At 36.4% G+C, this 24,173-nt stretch overlaps 2 protein-coding genes and 1 long non-coding RNA gene across 3 annotated transcripts; 2 read left to right on the top strand and 1 right to left on the bottom strand.

Annotated features, from left to right (window-relative positions):
- On the top strand, positions 8,041 to 11,640 carry LOC18776341 (RNA-binding protein 34). The gene is made up of 6 exons (XM_007209800.2): positions 8,041 to 8,938; positions 9,051 to 9,109; positions 9,485 to 9,554; positions 9,668 to 9,793; positions 9,907 to 10,035; positions 10,861 to 11,640. Exons 1-6 carry the CDS (start codon positions 8,135 to 8,137, stop codon positions 11,323 to 11,325), a joined length of 1,653 nt encoding a protein of 550 aa, XP_007209862.1. The 5' UTR covers positions 8,041 to 8,134; the 3' UTR covers positions 11,326 to 11,640.
- On the bottom strand, positions 12,307 to 15,282 carry LOC18777332 (uncharacterized membrane protein At4g09580). Its single transcript, XM_007209426.2, has 4 exons — positions 14,835 to 15,282; positions 13,629 to 13,899; positions 13,381 to 13,551; positions 12,307 to 12,886 (listed from the first exon to the last, which is right to left on the bottom strand). Exons 1-4 carry the CDS (start codon positions 15,044 to 15,046, stop codon positions 12,761 to 12,763), a joined length of 780 nt encoding a protein of 259 aa, XP_007209488.1. The 5' UTR covers positions 15,047 to 15,282; the 3' UTR covers positions 12,307 to 12,760.
- Positions 20,983 to 23,463, top strand: LOC109949271. Its single transcript, XR_002271835.1, has 3 exons — positions 20,983 to 21,254; positions 22,142 to 22,205; positions 23,283 to 23,463. It is a non-coding gene; the product is annotated as an uncharacterized LOC109949271 (long non-coding RNA).

The following is a 24,173-nucleotide window of genomic DNA, read 5'->3' as shown; positions in this document are numbered from 1 at the left end:
TTGGACTAAGTCTAAACATGCTAATTCGGGTTCTAGGCCTGTTCTGAATGATATCTCCAATAAGAATGTGCAGAAAGTCTCTAATAGTAAGGTGTTAGATAAGAGTTCGAGCTCTTCTGTTAAGTTTACAATGGGGGCTTCTCGATATTCTTGTAATACGGTTGTTGGTGGTGGGAAGCCTTCTACTCTTAGTGCTGTCACTGAGCATTTGGAGAGTTGGGGTGATGGTCAACATAGTCACCAAGAGAAAGGGGTTTATATTTTTGGGCATCAACCTCCAAATATAACAACACAGTCTGAATCTCATGATGAGGATACTAATTTTCATGAGGATGCTTCTGAGTATGATGATGATAATGTTCTTGTGCCTAGAGGGACTGACCAGCTGGGGCAAGTTGCGAAGATGGATTTGGTTGAGGGCCAAACTAGCACTTATGGTGGAAATTTGACTAGTACTACCTTCAACATTGTTGAAGGTATGGCTTTTGATGCTTAAGTAAAGGGTTTACCCTTAGTGACTGTTTATCTTTTAGCAAATTTTTTTATGAATATTATTAGTTGGAATGCTCGAGGTGCTGCGTGCACTAAGTTTAAGACTACTGTGATGAATTTGAGTCGTACTCATCATATGGATATACTTTTCATTTGTGAGCCTAGAATCAGTGGTAGGAAGGCTATTGTTGTGGTTAATTCTTTGGGGTTTTCCAATTATGAAATTGTGGATGCCAGTGGTTTCTCTGGTGTCTTGTGGTTATTATGGAATGCTAGTAAAGTCACAGTTGATGTTGTTGGTACCTCAGCTCAATCTATTTCTGCTTGTGTCTGTTGGCCTGGTCAAAATCCCTGGATGTTTACTGCAGTGTATGCTCATCCTTGTATTGCTAAGCGAGAGAAATTATGGGACTATCTTTCCTTTGTTGGTGCTAATCATAATATGCCTTGGTTAATTGCTGGTGACTTTAATGAGATGTTGAGATTTGAAGATAAGTTAGAAGGAGCTTCTTTATGCAGATTAAAAGGGTTTAAAAACTGGTTTGACAACCATGATATGGTGGACTTGGGTTTTTATGGATCCAAATACACTTGGACTAATAAAAAAGTTTTTGAAAGGTTGGACAGAGCTATTTGTAATTTGAGTTGGCGAAGGTTTTTTGCTGAAGCAACTGTGAGACATCTCCCGAGGACTAAATCAGATCATAGTCCCATCAAAATCTGCTTGGCTTCTTGTTTTATTTCTTCCCCCCTTTCCAGACCTTTTAGGTTTGAAGCTATGTGGCTCCAACATGAGAAATTTCAGGATGTTTTTGATGCTTCTTGGGGGCCTGTTATTGGATCTGCTCTAGATAAGTCTTATGCTTTAATTGCTCCTCTGAAGCAATGGAATATTCAAGTGTTTGGTCATCTGAGGCAGAGGAAGAATAGGTTGTTGGCTCGCATTGATGGTATCCAAAAATCTTTGTGTATGGGTCCAAATCGTTTCCTTAGTAATTTGGAACCTGAGTTAGTTAAGGAGTTTAATGTTGTTCTGGAACAAGAAGCTTTATTTTGGAGGCAAAAATCCAGGATTAATTGGTTGCAGAAGGGTGATAGAAATACAAAGTTTTTCCATCTTACAACTATTATTAGAAGGAGGAGAAATAAAATTGAAAGACTTAAGAATATTGCTGGTGATTGGGTTGAGGAAGCAGTGGGAATTAAAGCTTTAGCTGTGGCTTATTTTTCAGACTTGTTTTCTAATGATCATGTGGTGGACTCTGAAATTGGTTTTCCTAATTTGTTTCCTGGCATAGATGTGGCTGATTTAAGGCTTTTAAATAGACCAGTTGCTTTGGAGGAAGTTAAAGCTAGTCTGTTCAATATTGGAGGGCTAAAAGCCCCCGGGATAGATGGTTTTCCTGCATGTTTTTATCAGAGCCAGTGGAATCGTTGTGGTGAAGATATCTTTCAGATGGTGCTTGAGGCTTTTCATGAGTGTGCAATTCCTGAGAAGCTTAATATGACTCTTATTACTCTAGTGCCTAAGGTGGAAAGTCCTTTGTCAATGGTGCAGTTTCGCCCTATCAGTTTGTGTTCGACTTTGTATAAAGTGATATCCAAGGTTATTGTTGCCAGGCTCAAAACTATCTTGCCCAATCTCATAAGCCCTAATCAGGTTAGTTTTGTTCCTGGTAGACATATTACTGATAATATTCTTATTGCTCAAGAATTGATGCATAAGTTTAAATTGTCAAAGGGTAAAAAAGGGTTCATGGCTTGGAAAATTGATCTTTCTAAGGCTTATGACCGCCTAAACTGGAATTTTATTGAGCATGTGCTTGTGGAGTTGGGTCTGCCTCTCAATCTAATTAAGTTGATCATGAGTTGTGTTTCTACTGTGAAGTATCAAATATGTATCAATGGAGAGCTCACTGATTCTTTCCAACCTAAGAGTGGTATTAGACAAGGGGACCCTTTGTCTCCTTATTTGTTTGTGTTGTGTATTGAAAAGTTGTCCCATATTATTTTTGAGGATGTTCGAATGGGTATATGGAGACCTGTTAAGTCCTCTCAAGCTGGCCCTGCTGTCTCTCACCTCTTTTTTGCTGATGACTTAGTTTTGTTTGCTGAAGCTACCTCTAATCAAGCTAGAGTTTTGAAGAATTGCTTGGAGGTTTTTTGTCAAGCCTCTGGTCAAACAGTAAATTTTGATAAATCTGCTATCTTTTGTTCTCCTAACACCTGTAAGGAGATAGCTAAGGAAATCAGTTGTATTTGTGGCTCTCCTCTAACTGAAGATCTTGGAAGGTACCTGGGCATGCCTCTATTGCATTCTCGAATTGATAAAAGGACTTATAGTAGCTTAATTGACAAAGTGCATAAAAGACTTGCTGCTTGGAAGGGTAGATTTCTTTCTTTAGCTGGTAGAGCTACCCTTATTCAATCTGTTACTTCAGCTGTACCTGTTTATGCAATGCAAACTGCTAAACTGCCTACTAGTGTGTGTGATGCACTTGATAAATTAAATCGAAATTTTTTTTGGGGTGGGAGTGAGAAAATGAGCAGGGTCCATCTTTGTCAGTGGGATCTTGTTTGTAGGCCTAAGAGTAAAGGGGGGTTGGGCTTTAAAAAAACTGGTGCTATGAATCAAGCTTTGTTAGCCAAGATTGGTTGGAGGTTGCATATTAAGGATAAAGGATTGTGGGCAAAGATTTATGAGGCTAAATACCTTAAAGGCCATTCTATTCTTGATGATTCTGTGATCTTTAGGCAGGATTGTTCTTCTACATGGAGAGGTGTGCTACATGGGGCTGCTCTTCTAAGGAAGGGTATGTTATGGAGAATTGGGGATGGTGGTACTGTTAATTTTTGGAAGGATAATTGGGTTTTTGATGCTCCTTTAAACCAAAATGTAGTAGTGTGCATATTTGTGACCCAGATTCTGTTATTTCCAGTTTTTACAAAAATGGTTGGTGGGATATGGAGAAACTAAGGGCTGCTTTACCTAATGATCTGGTCCAACGTGTTATTAGCCATCCTGTGGGGTTTAATAGTGGGATTCAGGATGCTCAAATTTGGAAGTTTTCCCCCAATGGGATTTTCTCTGTAAAATCTGCTTATAATATGCTTTTTGAGGGCTCTACTTGCTCTGATGTTGATTGGAAGTTTTTGTGGAAGCTTAGGATTCCTCCCAAGTTGCATATTTTCTTTTGGCTTGTTTTTCAAGGGAAAATTCTTTCTAATGAGCAAAGAGCTAGAAGACAGCTGTCTTTGGATGCTTCTTGTGGTTCATGTCATTGGCCTGTGGAGTCTATTCTTCATATTCTTCGTGATTGTGCTAAGGCTAGGAAGGTGTGGAATGCTCTTCTTAATTCTAGTCAGAGTGCTGGATTTTTTACTATGGACTTTCAGCCTTGGCTTAGAGTAAACTTGATGTCGAAGATTGTTTGGGCTGATGGTATTCCTTGGAATTTGGTCTTTGTTTTCACATGTTGGTACATATGGAAATGGAGGAATTTTTATGTGTTTCATGGTGATGAAGAGTTGGCTTTTGACTCCATACAGATTATTACTGCTGCTGTGAAGGAATGGTTTAAAGCTTCTAATGTTTCTTCTATTAAGTGTGCTAAGGTTGAGGCTTGGTTTGCTTGGGAACCTCCTCCTGCTGGGGTCTTTAAACTGAATGTTGATGGCTCTAGGAAAGTTGCTTCTGGCCATATTGGTGCTGGAGGTGTGTTGCGTGATGTTTCTGGTGATTGGTGTAGTGGTTTTGCAGTTAATTTGGGAAAAGGGCAGATTCTTGAGGCTGAATTATGGGGCTTGTTTTTTGGTCTGAGGATGGCTGTTGAGAAAGGGTTTAATAACCTTATCGTTGAGATGGATTCGGCTGTTGCTATCCAGCTTGTTCAGCAGCATGATTCTCTTACTTTGCACCCTCTTGCATCTCTGGTCTCTAGTTGTTGGCAATTAATGCAGCAGCTTGAGAATTGCAGCCTCCATCATATTTTTAGGGAGAAAAACAGTGTTGCAGATCAACTGGCTGCTTGGAGTTATAACTTAGATCTTGGTATCTGCATTTTTGATGAGGCCCCAAGTTGGGTTGGGACTTCTTTGGTGGATGATTTGTTAGGGGTGTCTAGACCCCGCTTGATTTGTGTTGGCTAGTTTGTTTTGTGTGTTTGGGGTTTTCCCCCCCAGTTCACCAAAAAAAAAAAAAATCTATAAATCACTCTTATTGTCTTCTTATATTATTTGCATATTAATGTGTATTATAACAAGCATGCCATGACCAAGTATAAAGCTCAGGTTTCTTGAGTTCTTGTATCAATTAAGCAAGACACAACAGTTTTATTGATTAAAGAACATTACATTCAAAGTATATTGGCCAAAATTTGCATTGTGAATTGATGCATGTTGGAGTTTGAATGAAATACATGAATTTGAGTCTCACATTCGAATTAAATAATTAATTAAATCCGTTTTATTTTAAAATACTCTTTTTAACCGTTGTAAGTTGTAACCTTTTCTGAAAAGGTTTCAAAGGCCTATTTATTCTAATAGCCCCAAAGTTTTGCACATAAGCATTAAGATGCACATACATTCATATTCTTGAAGAGGGGGAAATATACAAGTTCGCTAAATTCTAAGTCCTAGCCCTTAGATGCACATACATTTATATTCTTGAAGAGATAGAAATATAAAAGTTCGCTAAATTTTAAGTCCTAGGGTTAGGACTTAGAATGCAAATTATTGAATTCTGAGAGGCAATAACCTATAGAATTTCAAGCAACGAAAATAGGTGAAATACTTTCTTTAAGACATTGCATGAATCTGCAAGCCTCTATCTCATATACAAGTCAGTGTATTTGATTACATTTTTTTTTTCCTGTATTTCATATTTATCTGTTAATATAATACTATTGTTAAATGTATTTTATTATATTTATGTTATATATATATATATTATTTAATTAGTCAATGATAGAATGTTTATCCAACAGTGCAGACAAGAATCACTGATAGAATGAGTTGATTCATTAGAAAATTATTTTTGCCCTTTATAGACTTCGAACTTTTTTCCAATTGACTCAAGCACGGTCATGGTATTATCAGAAACCCAAATGCCTCCTTTCACGGTTGGATATGTTAGTGGGTTAAATATTTTTTAACATGTACCATACATATAGTCCAATAACTGAAATTAATAATTATTAATCAATCTTTAATATAAAATTCTTATGAAGGACTTTCGATCCATTAATAAGGCCTAACATTATTGCGCTGTGAAAGCAAATGTTGTCGAACTGTGAGAAAAAGTAATTTGGCATTTGGTAAATTTTTTTGTTATATGTGCTGTTTCTACAATATTTAGTTTCAGAGTGTTTGGCAAATTTTTTTGTGAAAGTGCTGTAATAGCATTATGTTAAAATGACTTTTGTGTTCAAGTGTTTGGTAAAGGGAAAAGCACTTTCACTTTCACTTTTACACGAAAACGCAAAAGGTAGACACCATGTCTAGGGTTTAAGAAGGAAGAACTCTTTCTGCTTGCTGACAACCAACCCTTCCTAAGCTAGGGGAGGTGGCCACTACCCCTCCTCCCCTCTGCACATCTTCTCCCTTCCTTTCCTCCTCTCCTCCTCTTCTTCTCCCATCTTTTCCCTCCCTCTCATCCTCTTTCCTTTTCTTTCAACTTTCTTAGGGGCTTTTGTTGGCCCCTACCTCCCCTTCATTTTCTTCTCCTCTTCCCTTCCCCAGATCTACTTGGATCTTGGGTTAGCCTAGATCTTTTTGGATATATGTCTGTTTGTGTGTTTGTTTTTTTTGGTTTGGTTGTTTTGTAGTATTCTAGGTGGCTGATGTTATCTCTATCTTGGTAGCGGCGATAGTAGTGACGCTAGATTGGGTCTTTTTTCTGAGAGTTGGAATACCTAGTGGCTGATGTTTTGTCTCTGTTTCAACGACGGCAGCTACAAGGACGCTGGTGGTAGTTGTTTGGATGTGGTGGTGTGCCCTTGAGGGGTCTCGTCGTTCGATCTCTTGTTTTGGTTGTCATTTTGTTTCTCTTTCTGTTGTGTTGACCCTTTGTAGTTTTTCTCATCTTTGTGTCGTCTGAAGAACTATGTTTGGCCATAGGAGGTTTTCTTGGTCACGCTCTAAGTTGAGTTAGTGTGCTGCTTTGGGGTCATCTTTGCTATCATTTCTTTGCTCTTCATCCGCGTGCTCTCTTGTGTCCCTTACCCTTGGTGTGCTTTGCAGTTCGTGGTCAAAAGACTATGAGTTTTCTCATAACATGCTTCTTTTGACAGTTGGGTTGCGTTGCGGTTCTCTCTTTTGGGTCTAGTTGTGGTTTAATTTTTTAATTTTTTAATTTTTTTAATTTTTTTAATTTTTTTTTTTTGGTAGTGGTCGTTTGTGGCCTAGGTTGAACTCTCCTGATAGTCTATGGCATGTGTGGTACTCTTTCCTACCATGAGGTTTGTCCCATGTGATTTTCCTATGAAGGTTATAACGAGGGCATTGTGTTCCGGTCTTTGTATGTCTTTTATGGTTTATAAATGAAGTCTTCTTCTTAAAAAAATAGCATGACCCCAAAAAAAAAAAAGTACAATACAAAAGAAAATAATAGGTATAAAAGCGAATTACAAACCAAACCAAACTAGCCACAACTCATCGAAATACCAACCAAACTAAAGCCAATCCAATCCCCTCTATAGGCTAAGCAGAAATACAACAATAACATATAACATCTCTTTGTGTCTTGCTATTTTCTTCTTGTTCGTTTGTTATTGTTTTGGTTTTACAATGTGATAGTTTCGTATATCAACAACAGCCACTTCGTGAACTTAATCAAAAAGCTTGAACTCATTAACAATTTGGAAAGCAAAACAAAATTGAAGCTGCTAAAATTAATTTCATGGTTTAGGATCAGTTTGAGTTGTACGATAAACCCAAATCAATGAGAAGCTTCTCTAACCCTAATTGAGAAAAATAAAATTGACAAGAAAAATTAACCTAAAATGTCTCTTACCTGATTCTTGTGGCTTCTAAAGAGTGCTTCAACGATCCAACAAGAAACTAATTGAGAAGAAAAATTAACCTAATATGCCTCTTACTTGATTCTTGTGGCTTCTAGAGAGTGCTTCAACAATCCAACAAGAAACATTGAAGGAAAAGAATGAGAAGAGTAGCTTTGGATTGAGGAACATGGAAGAGAAGGCGTGAAGATGAACGATGGGAAGTAGAAGAATGCGGAGAAAGAGACGCGAGCATGAAACATATGGGGTTATTTTTGGAATTCTGAAATTTTCATTAAACTCTAGCGCCTCTTAGCTTTCCCTAATTGCTTTCTCTCACATCAATTATTCATAATAAGCTATTTTTTTTAATTTCTTACCAAACACGATGGGTTTTTAAAATTATTAAAATAATCATTTATAGTCCCAAATAAGCAATATCAAACGGATACTAAGCCATCAACTGCTGTTGTTATTTTCAGGCCTTGGGCCAACCAATTCGACCCGGCCCACTCTTCTATAACCACTTTCAAACTTCCTAGTCCCCTCCGGATTCCTGGAAAGTACTAGGGTTTCAAATCCCTCTCTCTCTACTCTTAAAAAACTTGCTGTCTTTGATTTCCCGAATTCATTCAGACCAAATAATGGGTAGGAAGAAACCCAAGGAGCCAGAAAGCGTCGCCGTTTCAGCTCAGCCAGACATTTTCAAGACCCTATTCGGCGACGCCACTAGCGACGACGCCGTCCCTTCCATATTCTCTGAAAGCAACCCGTTCAGGAGGACGAACCAGGAACCCGGGTTAGGGTTTGTTGCTCCTTCAGTTGAAGCTGCGGAAAACGTTAACCATGGTGATTCTGAGAACAGTGGTGATGACGGTGAGGTGAAAAAGAGGAAGAGAAGGAAAGAGAAGAAAGCTCCTGGTTTGGTTAATGAAGAAGCTTCAGAGACTCCTTTGGAGGGCAAGAAAGTCAAGAAAAAGAAACTGCAAGAAACACCCAATTTGGAAAACCCTAATTTGGGTTATGAGTTAAATGGGGTATCAAAGAAGGGCAACGGTGAAGCCTCCAACTTGGGAGAACGCCCAAATATGGGTGTTGAAACAAAAGGCGGTGATGGAATGAGTGCGGTGAAGAAGATGGATGGGAAGAAGAGGAAAAGAGATGAGCTTGAGAGGGAATACGAGGCAAAGAAGTATGGTGTGAAGGAGAGCGAGGATGTTGGAGACAAGGATGTGGGTGCAAAAGTTGTTGGGGAGAAAAGGAAGATGGTGGATAATCCAGCTGATATGTTGGTTTCGAATGAAGGTTTCGACGATGAGAGTAAGCTTTTGAGGACTATTTTTGTTGGGAATTTGCCCTTGAAAGTCAAGAAGAAGGTTTTGATCAAGGAGTTCAGTAAATTTGGAGAGGTGGAGTCTGTAAGGATTCGTTCTGTGCCAATCTTGGAGGTGAGTGTTTTAGCTTTGAATGTTTTGAGTTCTAAGACTTGTTTTTTGCAGAGTCACAACATAAATTTATTGTTATGATTTTTGATTTCTACATTTGATGGCTTTTGTTCAGACCAAAAAACCTAGAAAGGGAGCAATACTTACGAATCAAATCCATGATAAAGCTGACAGGTAATGATTTCAGATCACTTGATTGTTTTACTGTTTTAGGAAATAATTGTTGGGTATATATTTATATGTTTTAGAGCACATAGATTCTCTTTTCAGTCACTGTCTGATTTTGGGTGTGATGTACCGGTTTTAGGTTTCTATGATAATCTATCATATAGCTCAAACATCAAGTTACACTGGAAAATTGGCTTCCTGTCAATAACCAATACATTTAGGTTGTTAGGGATGTATATTTAGTGTACTTTAAGTTGTGTGCATCAAATTTTCAAAATATGTATAAGGATATAGTGTTTTGATACATGTTAGGATTGCGAAGAAAGTTTCATATTTAAGTTATTTACGAGTGACTTTGAACTAACACATTTTGTGTTGCAGTGTTAATGGCTACATTGTTTTCAGAACAGAGGAATCTGCACAGGCTTCTTTGTCCCATAACATGGCTGTGGTATGATATTCTAATAAAGTTGGGTGATTATTTTCATTCTCCATAAGATGTCACTTACAATCAAGATGAAGTCGTTTGTTTTGTGCCTTGACTTGTTATGCACGTTGATGTAGGTTGAAGGACATCATATCCGTGTTGACAGGGCATGCCCACCTCGTAAGAAACTGAAAGGGGAGAGTGCTGCTGTATATGATCACACAAGAACTGTTTTTGTGGGTAACCTTCCATTTGATGTGAAGGTGATTATCTCTTTTAGGGTTTTTTATATTATTATTTGGAATGTTTCCAAATTTTCAATTATTGTTGCCTACCTTAGTTGTAATATGTGCTATCATTTTCATTTCTTTTTCAGGATGAAGAAGTTTATCAGTTGTTTTGTGGTATTAACAATATGGAATCCAACGTTGAAGCTATTCGCATAATCAGGGATCCTAACTATGGTATCGGAAAGGGCATTGCTTATGTTTTGTTTAGAACAAGGGTATGCAATTTTCACCAACATTTATCAATTATGCTCAATTATTTCTTCATAACCATGTTATGCCTTTTGAATTCAGATATGTGATTGTTTAATTACTTCTGTTTGTTTCCTTCTTGGGATGGTTCTGTACCTTTCTAGTGACAGTCCTCATGGGGATGCTGATAGGATCCCAGATTGACTCGTGGAACATATGTGAATTCGTTGTCTTTTGACCTTTTTTTTTTTGGTTTTTTTAGGAAGTCTTTCAACCCTAAAATTATGCATATGGGCCACTGAGTATATAATGTGGTTAACAAAACAAAATAGTTGTCATTATCAATTTTGTAAGGGGAATAGATTTGGCACTCCAAATCTCACCTCCTGCTCTCCTCTACCACTCACACATGAGGAGTGCACGAGATAATTTAAGGGTGATGTTTGAGTGCCAAAATCACCACCCTTCTTTAGTTATGGCATCTTGGCTGCTAAGTGTCTGCTGCCTCAATCTGTATTTTGCTTTCTCTTTATATTAAAGTTGGACTGAGGATGGAAATATGAACTTGTTACCGGGTAATTTCTGGAACTGTATGATTTATATTTTTTTCTGAACATTCTTGTATCATGAAAGTTTCTTTTTAAAACTCTTCTTTGGTATCAAATTAGTTTTACATACATGCATAGTTGACTAGACTAAATAAATTATTGTTTGAGATAGAGTGCCATCATCATGTAAACTCTGTAGCTAAATTTTTGTATGTTCTATTTTCTTGAGAGCCCACCTATTTGTCAATTTGTATTATCGAATGCAGAATATTTTATGAGTTGTCTGTGTATTTGGGCACCCAGGAAGCTGCAAATTTGGTTGTTAAGAAGCGAAACTTGAAGCTTGGGGATCGGGAGCTCAGGCTCTCTCATGCAAAACCAGATTCTACCCCGTCCAAGAGAAAGAATCCCTCATCTGGATCGAAAGCTAATTCCCCAGCCAAAAAGCTGGCAGTGGGTTCAAGGACCCCAGATTTTAACAAGGTGGGTTCAAAGGCTACCAAGTCCTACCAGGGCATGCGTGCAGGTAAGCCTGGTGTCCAAAAGAAATTTCATTCAAAAAGCAGTAGACAAGATACGTTCGAATCAAGATCTCAGAGTGGAGTGAAGCCGAAAGAACGTAAAGACAAACGACCATCTGTTGCTGCCAGAAAAGCTAAAGCATCATTCGAAGGTGGTGCTGCAAAACAAACAGGTATAAAGCGTAAGATGGATAGCCGAACTCCAGAGAGCTCCCAGCAGAAGAAGAAATTCAAGAAATATAGGTAGGAGCGCACAATTAATGTCCATTGGCAATTGACCTGATAAAGGCACCTCCAGTTCTGTGGTAAGAGAATTATGAAATGTGTACCCTGTCCAATTTCTTGTACAAGTCATTATATTGTTTCATTTTGTCAAATAATTTTTGTAAGTTAATTTCCGTCAGATGGTTCCCAAAATCTCCATTATAATGATCTACAGATCTATTTTCTGTTTGGATTCCAAAAATGCGGTTTTGGGTCCTCCTAGTTTGGTTCGTAATTTCAATTGTGGTAAGTAGTGAGTTCAAATTGATGTAATCAATCCGTCTATTTTCCTTTACAATTTCAAGACTTGATTGCTAACTAACCAAACTTATAAGATCAAATTATCAAAATGGAAACTAAGATGAGCCAAACTTATACGTTTTGTTCTTGTATTACCAATCTTTGGTGCGCTAACACGTTACACGTCCTTGGATCTTGACATTGCTTTTTGTACGAAGATGAGAAAGGTGCAAAAATAACAATAATGAGATTATAGGATCAGACTAGCTCTCAGCTCTCTGCCTCCACTCACAATTGCTTGTTAATTGCTTGTTTTGAGCACCCACCTACATAAACATTTTTGTTGTTTAGTTCTTTAATTACAAATGATATTCCAAACTATTCCAAACTACTCTAATGTATGAAGATATTGGAACTTGAGTTGAGTGCGAAAGGACAAGCACATTGCTTTGGGTTAGGTGCTTTGGCTTATTGACCTAACCCACAGATGCCTCGGTGCAAATATGTTGGTCCATAAGAAACTTGCATGGCAAAATTGAGATTCTTGAATTGTAGAGAAACAGTGTTTTTTAGTTCTGCAGTTCTTAGCTTCCATGCCAAGCAATTCCAGATGCCATAGTTACTTGCCAGCTTCAAACTTGAACTAAATGGCTGGGGCAAATTAAGCAACAAGGAATCATTAAGAACAAATACTTAGCGTATTAGGTAAGTATGTGAGGCGAAATTGAGAAATTGCAAACCCTGTGGATTGATTGTCTTAAAGAAATTTCATACTGACGTTTTAGTGGTCAATTTGATGAACAACAATACAACTGTTAAGTTGGGACTTCCAATTCAACACTAGAACTGAGATAAGCTCAGAACTTGACTAGACTGCCTTTACAATTTTCCTGCCAATGATATACATACCCTATGAAATTGGAGATATTCTTGATACTGAAAATGAAGTTACATTACACATTTACACCCAACCCCACCAACCAATGCAGTAAAAAATGAGAGTCCAGAAATTTCATCCAAGCACACGCCTTCAGCATATAATCTTATCCAATGGAGATCCGACAAAGGCAGTAATCTTCAAATGCGGACAGATGCTAACTGTACAGAGGTGATACCCACATGACTGCAAACTGAATAAGGGCCTCATGTACACCAAGCAAAGTTCAGCAAGTGAGACGCTATGATTTGCTCTTGCTCACTAACGTGGGAGTAACTGAGACAACTCCAATGAAGAACAAGGTGGCTATTGAGTTGAAATCATAGAGATCCCCAAGAGATCGCAACTCTCCAAGAGCTAATCCAGCCTGAGGGCAAAAACAGAGTCAGAGATCATAGGCATAACTAGTAACACAGAGTACATTACGAACGCCAGAGAACTTAGATAAATCACCAATACAATTGTCCTTTATAGATTAGGCCGAACTATCACCACCTTAACATGCTGGTGGCATGTGGCAGGTGGTTTGAGCTCCAACCACTTCGTGAAATGAACCAAAATAAAAACCATTCTCCAAAATTAGAAAACTAACTTTGCTAAAGACAATTTTACCTTTTTATGCATGAGTAAACAATGCAGATTGAGATGACCGAAGATGAAGGTATAATGATCTTTCTCTATGCAAAAAATAATAATCATGATTCATATCTGTTTTTGCATAGTAATTTTTATTTTGGGTCATTTGAGCATAGAACCCTTCAGGATTTGAGTAAAGTTGTGATAATGCCTTATGATGTTTGGAGACCACAATTGAACTTCAAAATTTAACTCAAAAATTTTCATAGAAGGAAAGATCCATACCCTGACAGTGACATAAGCAGCTGGTATCAGACCAATTATGGTTGCCAGGAAGAAAATATGATAGGGTACATCCACTATTGGTGAAGCAAGATTAATAAACGTGTTTGGCAAGGTCGGAGTCAATCGTAGAAACAACATGTAGTTTAAAAGTCCATCTCTTCTTTTAGCCACCTGGAAGAAAAATAAATGACTGATTCCTATTTTTTATGTTAAGTATCAATGAAAGATATGGAGACATTCAAATTTACCTGGTTTTGGAAAAATTGTAGCTTGTCAGGCCAAAGAGAGAAGACAATGGGCCTCCCTATCAACTTTGACAAAAAATAACAAGAAGATGCACCAGCAGTGGCATTGAACACCACCAAAGCTACGCCTTTGAAAACCCCAAAAAGGGAACCAGCAAGCAAGGACATGAATACAGTACCAGGGATCATGAAAGTCTGCATAAATATATAAACCATGCAGTACCCCAACAAAACCTGAGCAGTGTAGTCACTTGTGTAGTCCTCAAGGTGAACTCTACCCAGAAGAAGACAATGAAACAATAAATAAATAAAACTGACAAATACTATGAAACTAATATTCCGCAATCTCTCTCTAAATGAAGAACATACAGCAGGGACAAAACACAATACATCATTCGTCAAACTAGGGAAGTAGATTTGCTATAACAAAGCAAGTTCATAGTGCTAATGATGTTACAGCTATGTCTTTCAAAATACTCAAGCAATAAAATTATCAAACCTAAATTAAAATTATACCACAAGAATCTCGTTCCACCTCTCTACCAAGTGAAATGGCTTTAAATGGTTATAACAATAAATAAAGGACATTAGCATTATTTCCCCTCATTGAGTCTACACAAATCACTCCCAACCCTCCTACTACAGCATCTTTAGGTCACACTAATGCACTAATTCACATTAGTTCACATTAGGCATTTGTGCCACAACTCATAACTAATATTACAGCAACATGATGTCACATAAAGTTTCACAGAAGAAGAATCAAAGGTCCGAATCTAAACTTGCTTAGACCAATACCAGTTGTACTAAAATAAAGACCTATTATCTTATTAGGAAACAACAATCTATGTATTATTTTCAACTCTTGAAAAGTGATTTGTCAAAATAGAATGCTTCAATTATTTAGCTAGAAGATAGATCCTCACAAAAAGATCACGCTTATTGGTTTAGCTTTGGAAAGAGAAAAATAGCTCTCAAAGCTAAAAATCCATGATTTACTACACAACTAACAGAGCTCTGATGCAGAAAACTGCTTATACCAATAAAACAGCGGGAAAAAAAAGCCCTAGATTGGAATTGCATGAGAAAACCACAAATTTCCCATCAATTATGTTCCTTTTCTCTAAGCTCCAGAACATTGAAAATTGAATCTTTTATGGGCAATTTATGATATATCTAAAACAAAATACAGGAAATTGGGAAAAGTACCTGAGGATTTGAAGCTCTTGGAGGCTACGAGGGAGCTTGAGAAAGCTATAATCCGATGCGGGCATGGTTAGGTAAACCACCAGAAGGCCAACCACGAAGCCCAATAGGACCGTGGAAGCCACAGCCATCTCCCAGAAGCTCAATGGGAACTTACTGATAGATCCCACTCCCCCAACAACCTTCACATCTCCATTGTCTTCTCTCTTCTCCATCTCTCTCTAAATTTTCCTTCTTTTTCTTAAAATTTTCTTTCTTTCTGCAATTTTCTAGGGAAAAGTTAGAGAGAAACAGAAAGAGATGGAAAACCAAAGGAACCCCTTTTCTCTTCTTCCCTCCTTATGTTTCACAATCTAACTTCTCTCTCCTCTAATTTTTGGTTTCTTTTCTTAGCAGAAAGAGGAAGAGAGAGACAGAACAAAGCATATTCGCTAGTTTCTAAACCAACTAAATTCTTCGGGAAAAATAAAATGAATATATTGGGAAAAATAAAAATACGATAATTATCTTTTTACTTATTTTGATTTTGTAATGCATGTCGTATTATATGTCGTCCTCCGCGTTTTACTTTGTTAGCAACCGAATAAGGCCCAACCTCCTATCATAGTCTCACATGCTTCCCTTTTTCTTCTTTTGGCTTTATAAATTTTTTTATTGGTTTTATTTTTTAATTTTTCTTTCTTTTAGCATTATCTTAAAATAAACTTTGTAATTACTTTCAAACTTTTCAATTTGTTTTGAACTATGTCTATTGTGATATATTTTTAAAAAAATTGGTGTCTGAAAGAAAATAATTTAAATGGAGGGTGTTGATGTTAGAGTCAACTTGGACAAACCAAATCCTAATCAAATTAAGTTGATGCAAGAATTGTTATCTTATTTGATTTACAGAATTTGAGGTCCTTCCAAATTTTTAGCAATAAGTCCATTTCAGTATTATATTATACAATTATCCATTAAAATTTAAGCAAAATTTTAGCAATGGTCCCTGAATTAAAACTAAACTTAACTTTTCGTCTCTCATATTATTAAATTGTTACGGTGGTACTTTAATTATGCCTCTATTTTCAGAAATCATCTTTTCCGTCATCTTAGTCAACTATTTCGTTAAAAATGATGAAATGGCAATGACAAGTTCTCTCTCTCCAGCCCCAATTTCTTCCCACCCCCCAGGCGATTTCTCACCCATATTTCTTCTCCTCCCACCAATTTCTTCACCCACCCAAATTTCTTCCCAGCCTTGAAGTGACCAATTTTTTCCCACCCATATTTCTATTAATGACGATGGGCCAACAGGCAAGTCAACTTGAAAAGCATGAGCTTTTGACCAGAAGCAAAAACCAATTCAAGAAATGCGATATGGGTTTTGTTCTTCATTTCATTTCATTCTTATTGGGTAAAGTCAGAGTCAAAGCAAAATTTGTGTATGCAAAAATGCAGTTGCGCCAACTGCTCAGCTACCCAAAAAAGCACTTTTTCACACTAACTGGTCTCTTTGAAGTTTGAACTGGTTTTTTTTGTTCCTCAAGTCCTAGTGGATGCCAAATCACAATTTGCAATAATGTCCAATAATGTGTAGCCCTCCTTTTAGTGGGGTTGGGGCTAAGGTAGAGGGTGGCTGTGGGATATGTTTGAGGGTTGGAGTTTGCAGGTGGTAGTCATGGGGGAATAGGGGAACGGGGAGAGTGCACAGGAGGGGAGGAGAGAAAGGGGGAGAGAGAGAGAGGAAAAAAAAAAGAATTATGAATTTCTCAATTTGCCCTTAATTTTAACTAAGTTGACGGAAAGACCAATGATGCAACATAAGATCTAATTGAAACACCACTGTAACAATTTAACAATATAAGGGATGAAAGTAAAGTTTGATCTTAGTCCAGGGATCATTGCTACAATTTTGCCTAAAACTCATTTGGAGGGAAAATCCCAAAACTAGCCACTTGTTATTTTTAATTGGTTTTAAAAAAAATTTAACACACTAAGAATTAATTAAAAAAATAGTTAATATTGGAATTTTCCCTCCAAATAAGTTATATATGGGTAATTGTATAATATGCCATGTTGAAATTGGCTATTAATGAAAAACCCTTTCTTAAAAGTAGAGAAAACATAAATTTATCAATCAAGAATCCTAGTCCTACCTGAAAGAGATCCTCACACTACTCAAATCCTTTTTGTTCCTTGTCTTGATCTTTTAAAATTCTCTCGTTTTAAGATAATATTGTGATAATATTGTGATAATATCGAGATAATGAAGACAGTGAAAAATAGACCTGGTATTCGTATTGTGTTTGCAGTAGTCGTGTCGTGTTCGTATCAACCCGCTTTTCTTAACGGGTTTGACACGACAAGACCCGTTAAGAAAACGTGTGAAAAATATCAAACACGAACACGACCCGTTACAATTCGCAAATCACACGACACAACCCATTTCACCCATTAATAATAATAATAATAAATTAAAAATTGGAAAAAAAAAATTAATATAAAAAAAACCACCGTGTGTGAATCTGGGTATTTCTTTCTAGAGCCAAAGACATTCCATTAAACAGCCAACATCAAGAGAGAGAGGAGATTAAGGAGGGAAAAAAGAGTTATGAAAGGAAAGAAGGGGAGATTGCAGGTGATGGTCAAGATTGAAGGTTGGATGGTGGGGAGATTGCAGGTGATCTTTACAGCAACCTTCACAGATAGCCAGTAAACCTGAGAGTTATCTAGTCCTATGGGTTGGCTGCTAAGAATTGGTATTCTCGATTATTTTCCTGGAATAAGAGGAGTACCAGCAATAGTTTGGAGTGTATGGTACTTGTAGCAATATATATATATATATATATATTCCAATACTCTGATACCAAAAGGGGTCTAGTATATTCTAATCTCGAAAATATAATTCATTATTAGATTCATATTCTAGTTGTTCTTCATTAACTATCTCAGGGATTTTACCAATATTGGCTCTAGAGCTACTCGAATTACAAGAGTTGGTTATAAGAAAACGACTCATTTTTACTCAAGGTTAAGGTTTGGATTACTAAGAAGAATGTGAACAGTAACTCATAAACTTAACTCTCGGTCTAAGGAGGTACCTAGTGACTCTCTCTGTCCCCTATCATGTCGCAGCCGCTCGTGCCTCTACCTGGGACTTATCGTTTGGATTCTAGGTCTTACTGTGTGGTCCAGAGAGAAAAGGAGTAGGAAACTTGAAAAACTTTGAATTAAATAAAAGAAGAAATTGAAAAACTTCAACTCGGAAATCCTAAACCAGCCACTTGAGTTGGATGAGTTGCGACTTAGACTCACTCTTCAACACTTACGACTTTGATACCAGAAGGGGTCTAGAACTAGGAAGAGATAGAAGCAAGGGTACAAAAATTAGATAGTAGAAGAGACGCAGTTTATGCATGAAACAAATTAATGAATAAATGAAAATAGATGCAATTAAAAATATCATTATTTGAACATAGAGGGGTCGTTTGGTACGCAGGCTTGGCTTGGGCTGGCTTGGACTAAATTTAGTACCATGTTTGTTTAATTTAATTCTAGTCTTAAATAGGATTGCTAATACCGGGCCCACCAAAAACACATCTTTAGGAGGAGACTATTAAGCCCATGTAGAAAGGGAGGATTAACTAGTAATGTGTTCACCAATGTATAAGATGCATATATTATATTGTAATAGTAATAACATATATTACTATTATTATTATTATTATTATTATTATTATTACATACACATATAATATAATGTACATATATACATGTATATACACATATACATGTATATATATATAAACACATATATACATATACAGTCCCCTTCTATTGAGGGATCCCTCAAATAAAATTATTTGAGGGACGCCCTTTAGGGTACCCTACAATTTTTTTCCCAATGATCCAAACCATCTATTTTTTAGGTCTTCATTCATAGATCATCCTAACAAAAAATTAGACAAAACGGTTTCCAATTGTGTCTTACAAAATCAATGAACACGGTACTTCAAGAAAATGCTAAAATTTCAATAACTTAATTGAGTGGTCAAATGATATCGGATTCAAGTAATTTTTTGTAGGGATGATCTTTGAATGAGTATCTACAAAATAGACGGTTTGGATTAGTGAAATACAATCCGGAGTGGGGCCTACAAGGAGTGTCCCTCAAATAAGCTTATTTGAGGGATCCCTCAATGGAAGCTCTCTGTATACATATATAATATATATATAAATACATATAGATATATACACGTATATTATTATTATAATATACCCATATACACATACATATTAATATTATAATAATAGCATACATGTATATATGTAATATATATAATATATTATATATTAATGTACATATATACACGTATATACACATATACATGTATATATATATATAAACACATATATACATAGATAATATATATAAATACATATAGATATATACACGTATATTATTATTATAATATACCCATATACACATACATATGAATATTATAATAATAGCATACATGTATATATGTAAGGCTTAAATGCTAAAATGATCCCTGTGTTTTAGCCAGTTAGCCAATTTAGTCCATTTGTTTTCAATTTGGCTAATTTGTCCTTGTGTTTCGGACCGTTAACTAATGTAATAAAATCCGTTAAACTTCTATTAAAATATTAATAAAAAATAAAAAATAAAAATATTTGAATTCAATCTATAAAATAAATAATTATGAAATAAAAATAAGATTTAAAAGCTAAAAGCAATTAAAAACCAAAGGACAACACCATTTTAGCAACACCCTTTCTCCCCAGCAACAACTCACCCACACGCAAAAACCCCAACTCCCCAAGCCACAGCCACCCACCCCTCCCCTTCTCTCTCTCTCTCTCTCTCTCTCTCTCTCTCTCTCTCTCTCAAGAACAATCCCTATCTCCTGACCATTTCTCAGTAGAATCTTCATCATGCAGTCATCGCCCCACTCCCCTCAACCACATTGCTGAGCAGCCCTGCGCCCATCCTTTTCTTTTTTTAAAATCTTTTTTCTAATGCTATGTTTTAGTTCTAATGAAGTTTTAATATGTTTTTAAATTAATCCAATTTTTATAAATTAATTTCAACAAAATTTATAGGTTTTCGAAGGAAGAAGAAGAAAAAAAGAATTATCATGTTTATTTAATGGTAATTTTAACAAAATGGGCCACATTGGCTAACAGTGCTAAACACAAGGACCAAATTGGCTAAATTAAAAACACATGGACTAAATTGGCCAACAAGATAAAACACAGGGACTATTTTAGCATTTAAGCCTATGTAATATATATATATATATTATATATTATAATACACACACATATATATATATATATATATATATATAAACACATATATATACATATATGTGTATATATATACTATACCCATGTATGTATTATAATATATATATACACACATATATACACATATACATTATATATTTATACTATATGTATATATATATTATAATATACATATATACACATATATACATGTATATTATTATTATAACATACCCATATATATTATCTATTATAATATACATATATATATATATATATATTTATATATATATGTATATGTATTATACCCATGTATATATTATAATATATAGATACACTTATATACACATATATATTATATACATGTATATACGTATACATATGTATATAATAATATATACATATATTATATATATTATATATACATATGTATTTTATAATATATATGTATATACATACATATATAATCTACATATATACACGTATATTAATGTATATTATTATTATAACATACCCATATATATTATCTATTATAATGTACATATATATGTATATGTATTATACTTGTAATAACCCAAAAAAAAATATCTAAAAAGAAATAAAATATCTAAAAAGTAAGGATAATATCTTCTAGCATAAAAGACAATTTTGCCCTCGCATTATTTAATAGGGGAAAAATTGACTTTTTGATCGAGAAATAATTTGGCAATTCCGCTTGCGCCGTTGCGTAGAGCACGGCGAGAGGAGTCCGTAGACACGGAGTAGACCCGAATCGGAGTTGTAACGAAGAAGATACGATCAAAATACCGTGAAGGGCAAAATGGTAATTTGACCAAAAGTCAGATTTTTAACCCTTTTTCCTTCTCTCTCTCCTCATTTCTCTCTCCTCCCGATTTTTGCTCCAGCCGCCCGACCTTTCCTCCTTCTCCTTGACGCCACGGCCGCCACACTTGGAACCGATCTCCGCCGTTGGTACCAAACGAACCACCACTCGACCGCCGACGTTGCTTGACCCTTCGCCGGAGTTTCCGTGGCCGGAGCTCGCCGGAAAACTCCATTTTCGCCGGATTTCCAGTTTGAACTTTGAGCTCGATTTTCTCCTTCAATTCTCCACCAAATCGATCTAGTAAGGTATGGTTTCTCAGCTATTTTTCGTGTTCTAGCTAATGGATATATGGATTTCGATCGATTTTAGCCCTAAAGGGTTCGATTTTCGACTTGAAAATTGGCCGAAACTTCGGCCGCCGTGATCTACTGTTTTCGATCACTTTTTGGGGTATGTCCAAGAACAAAAGTGACTCAAAATGGGGTGTTTTACCTAGGATAGGAGTTTGGAGTCTTGGTTCCGAGATTTTTCGGCCACTCGGTATCGCTTTAGACACCCGAATCTGCCCGCGCGTGCTGGGGCGCGTGGGCGAGGGTGGTGGAGTAACTCTAGGCAGTTTTGAGATCCTCGTGTCATCACCAGCGCGTAGGATTTCACGGATCTCGATTCGAAGTCCGTTTGAGCCCCGAATGGATTTTCCATATCGCGTGATCCTTGGGTGCAGTGTCGTCAAATCGTCGGATCGCGCTGAATTTCGGATATGTCGCTCTACATGATTTCAGGATCGTGTAGGATTTGACGGATTGCGAATCGGAGTCCTGGATACTCCGAAATCGCGAACCCTGGGGCTAGGGTTTGGATTTTAAGCGATAACGCGATTTTGGCTAATCCGACCGTCCGTTTCGGACCAAACTCGCAGAACATGGTTCCTTCTCTGTGAGGAACCTTCAGAGGAGCCCAGATTGGCCATCGGAGACCGTGGACCCACGGGGTCCGGGATCGGCCGATCTGGCAGTATATCGCTTAGTAAGGCTTCGGGTCTCTTAAGGTCATTCTAACTGTCTAAAAATCTAATGTGGGCATAAGAGTAACTTTAAAATGAGTGCACGTATTTCTAGGAGCCGGGGGCAGGGTGTTTAATTTGATTATTTTTATTCAGCAGTTTATTGATTTATTATTCATGGATAATCAGGCACCAGATGTCCAGTCGACCTGCAGGAAGGACCTTCGAAGGGTCCAATTAGCTCGGACCATCAGTGAGTAGACTTTCTTTCATAACGATTTTATATGCATGAGTTATATCTTAAACGATTTTATATGCATGAATTATATAAATGAGATTATTTAAGTGATTTTTTTTATAATGAGTTTATACAAATAAGCTTTTACAAATTAGTTTATATGGGTTAATGTCATTATTTGATCTTGAAGAAGTTTTATGAACTATTCATTTCGAACGTGATCTGTGCTGTACAATACTTTGATTTACGGTTGTTCAGTTATTGAAGCTCAGTAATATAAAAAGCAGAGTTTGAGAACTCTATCAGAGGAGACAGCAGTTAAATTTTAGTTTCACAAAAAGGCAGTGAGTTATTAGATTTTTCTAAAAATAGTTTATTTTAGAACCACCATGTACCCACCCTTTACTTGGTGATTACCCAGAGTTGGACCGATGTCTACGGACATCCAGTCCGATTTCAATTTATGCCAGTGCACTTGACTTTGCCTCACGAGTTTCGGGGACGCTCGGACCGTGAGTGCCAGAATTTGTGGCTCGGCAGACTTGGTGTCCCGAGACCTGCCAGGATTGCGGCTCGGCTGACTCTGTGTCCCCGAGACCTGCCAGGATTGCGGATCAGGCTGACTACGGTCCCTGCATCCTGCTAGAGCGACTCGAGCTGACTTGGTGTCATCGAGGAATCTGCCGGCGGATCAGGCTGATCATAGTCCCCTTATTTTGCCAGTTTGCGGCTCGGGTAGACTGCGTGGCGCCCGAGACCTGCCAGGGGAATTGACGGATATGACAGGGGTACAAATAGGTGGTATTTTCAAAGGATTTTGAGTTTTCTTTTATTCGATTATGACTTTCAGTTATTTTATATCAGTTTCTTTGATATTCATGCATTTATATCTTTACATATTTGTTCAGTTATACGAGCACTTTCATCAGTAGGTTTTTACATGCTTATTTGAATACCTTGTATTGAAATATAGACAAACCCTCGAGTTAAATCCTTGCTTATTTTTAAATGGGGGTTACTATGTTTATAAAATTTATTTTCAAGAACTTAATTTTTGTCCACTCACATTTTCAACCTGTTTTTCGCCCCCAGGCCGTAGAAGTACGCAGGATCCACCACCGGGCCATCCCTAGCTTCCGCGCCACCAAGTATTGAGTTTTGTGGAAAAGTTCTTGAAACTCTGTGAACTTTAGAAAATGCTCTGATATCTAGTTTTAGTGGAAAACTGGAGTTGGTGAATACTTGGTTATTCTATTCTGGTAGTTGGTGTGGATTTATTTGATTGTTTAACAGGTGAAATAAGTTGGGTTCGGTCAAAATACAGGGGAGATTCTGCCGAATTTTCGGCAGAAGTCTAAGGGAAAATTTAAAAAGAATTTGAAACAAGAAGGGTAAAAAGGTCCTTTGTGCCAGACATTCGCCAGGTGTCAGACACGCACAGGACTGGGCTCGAATTCCAAAGTGGAAATTGGGTCTGGTCCTGTCAATACCTATATATATATATTATAATATATAGATACACCTATATACACATATATTATATACATGTATATACGTATATATATATATGTATATTATAATATATAATATAAATACATATATTATACACATATATTATATATATTATATATACATATGTATTTTATTATATATGTATATATACATACATATATAATATACATATATACATGTATATTATTATTATAACATACCCATATATATTATATATTATAATATACATACATATATATAAATATATGTATATGTATTATACCCATGTATATTATAATATACATACACACATACACACATATGTATATGTGTTTATATTATTTATAATATATAATATTATTATAATATACATATCTACATGTACACACACACACATATATATGTATAGATATTTTTGAAAAAATTAAAAAATCTATTCCTAATCCAAGCATACACCAAACGCAGGATAAGTGTTATCCAACTTAGACCAAG

The sequence above is a fragment of the Prunus persica genome, chromosome G5, assembly GCF_000346465.2.
Source record: "Prunus persica cultivar Lovell chromosome G5, Prunus_persica_NCBIv2, whole genome shotgun sequence".
Classification (NCBI taxonomy): Eukaryota; Viridiplantae; Streptophyta; class Magnoliopsida; order Rosales; family Rosaceae; genus Prunus; species Prunus persica.
The sequence above is the reverse complement of the archived record's forward strand: the minus strand, read 5'-3'. Positions and strand labels throughout refer to the sequence as shown.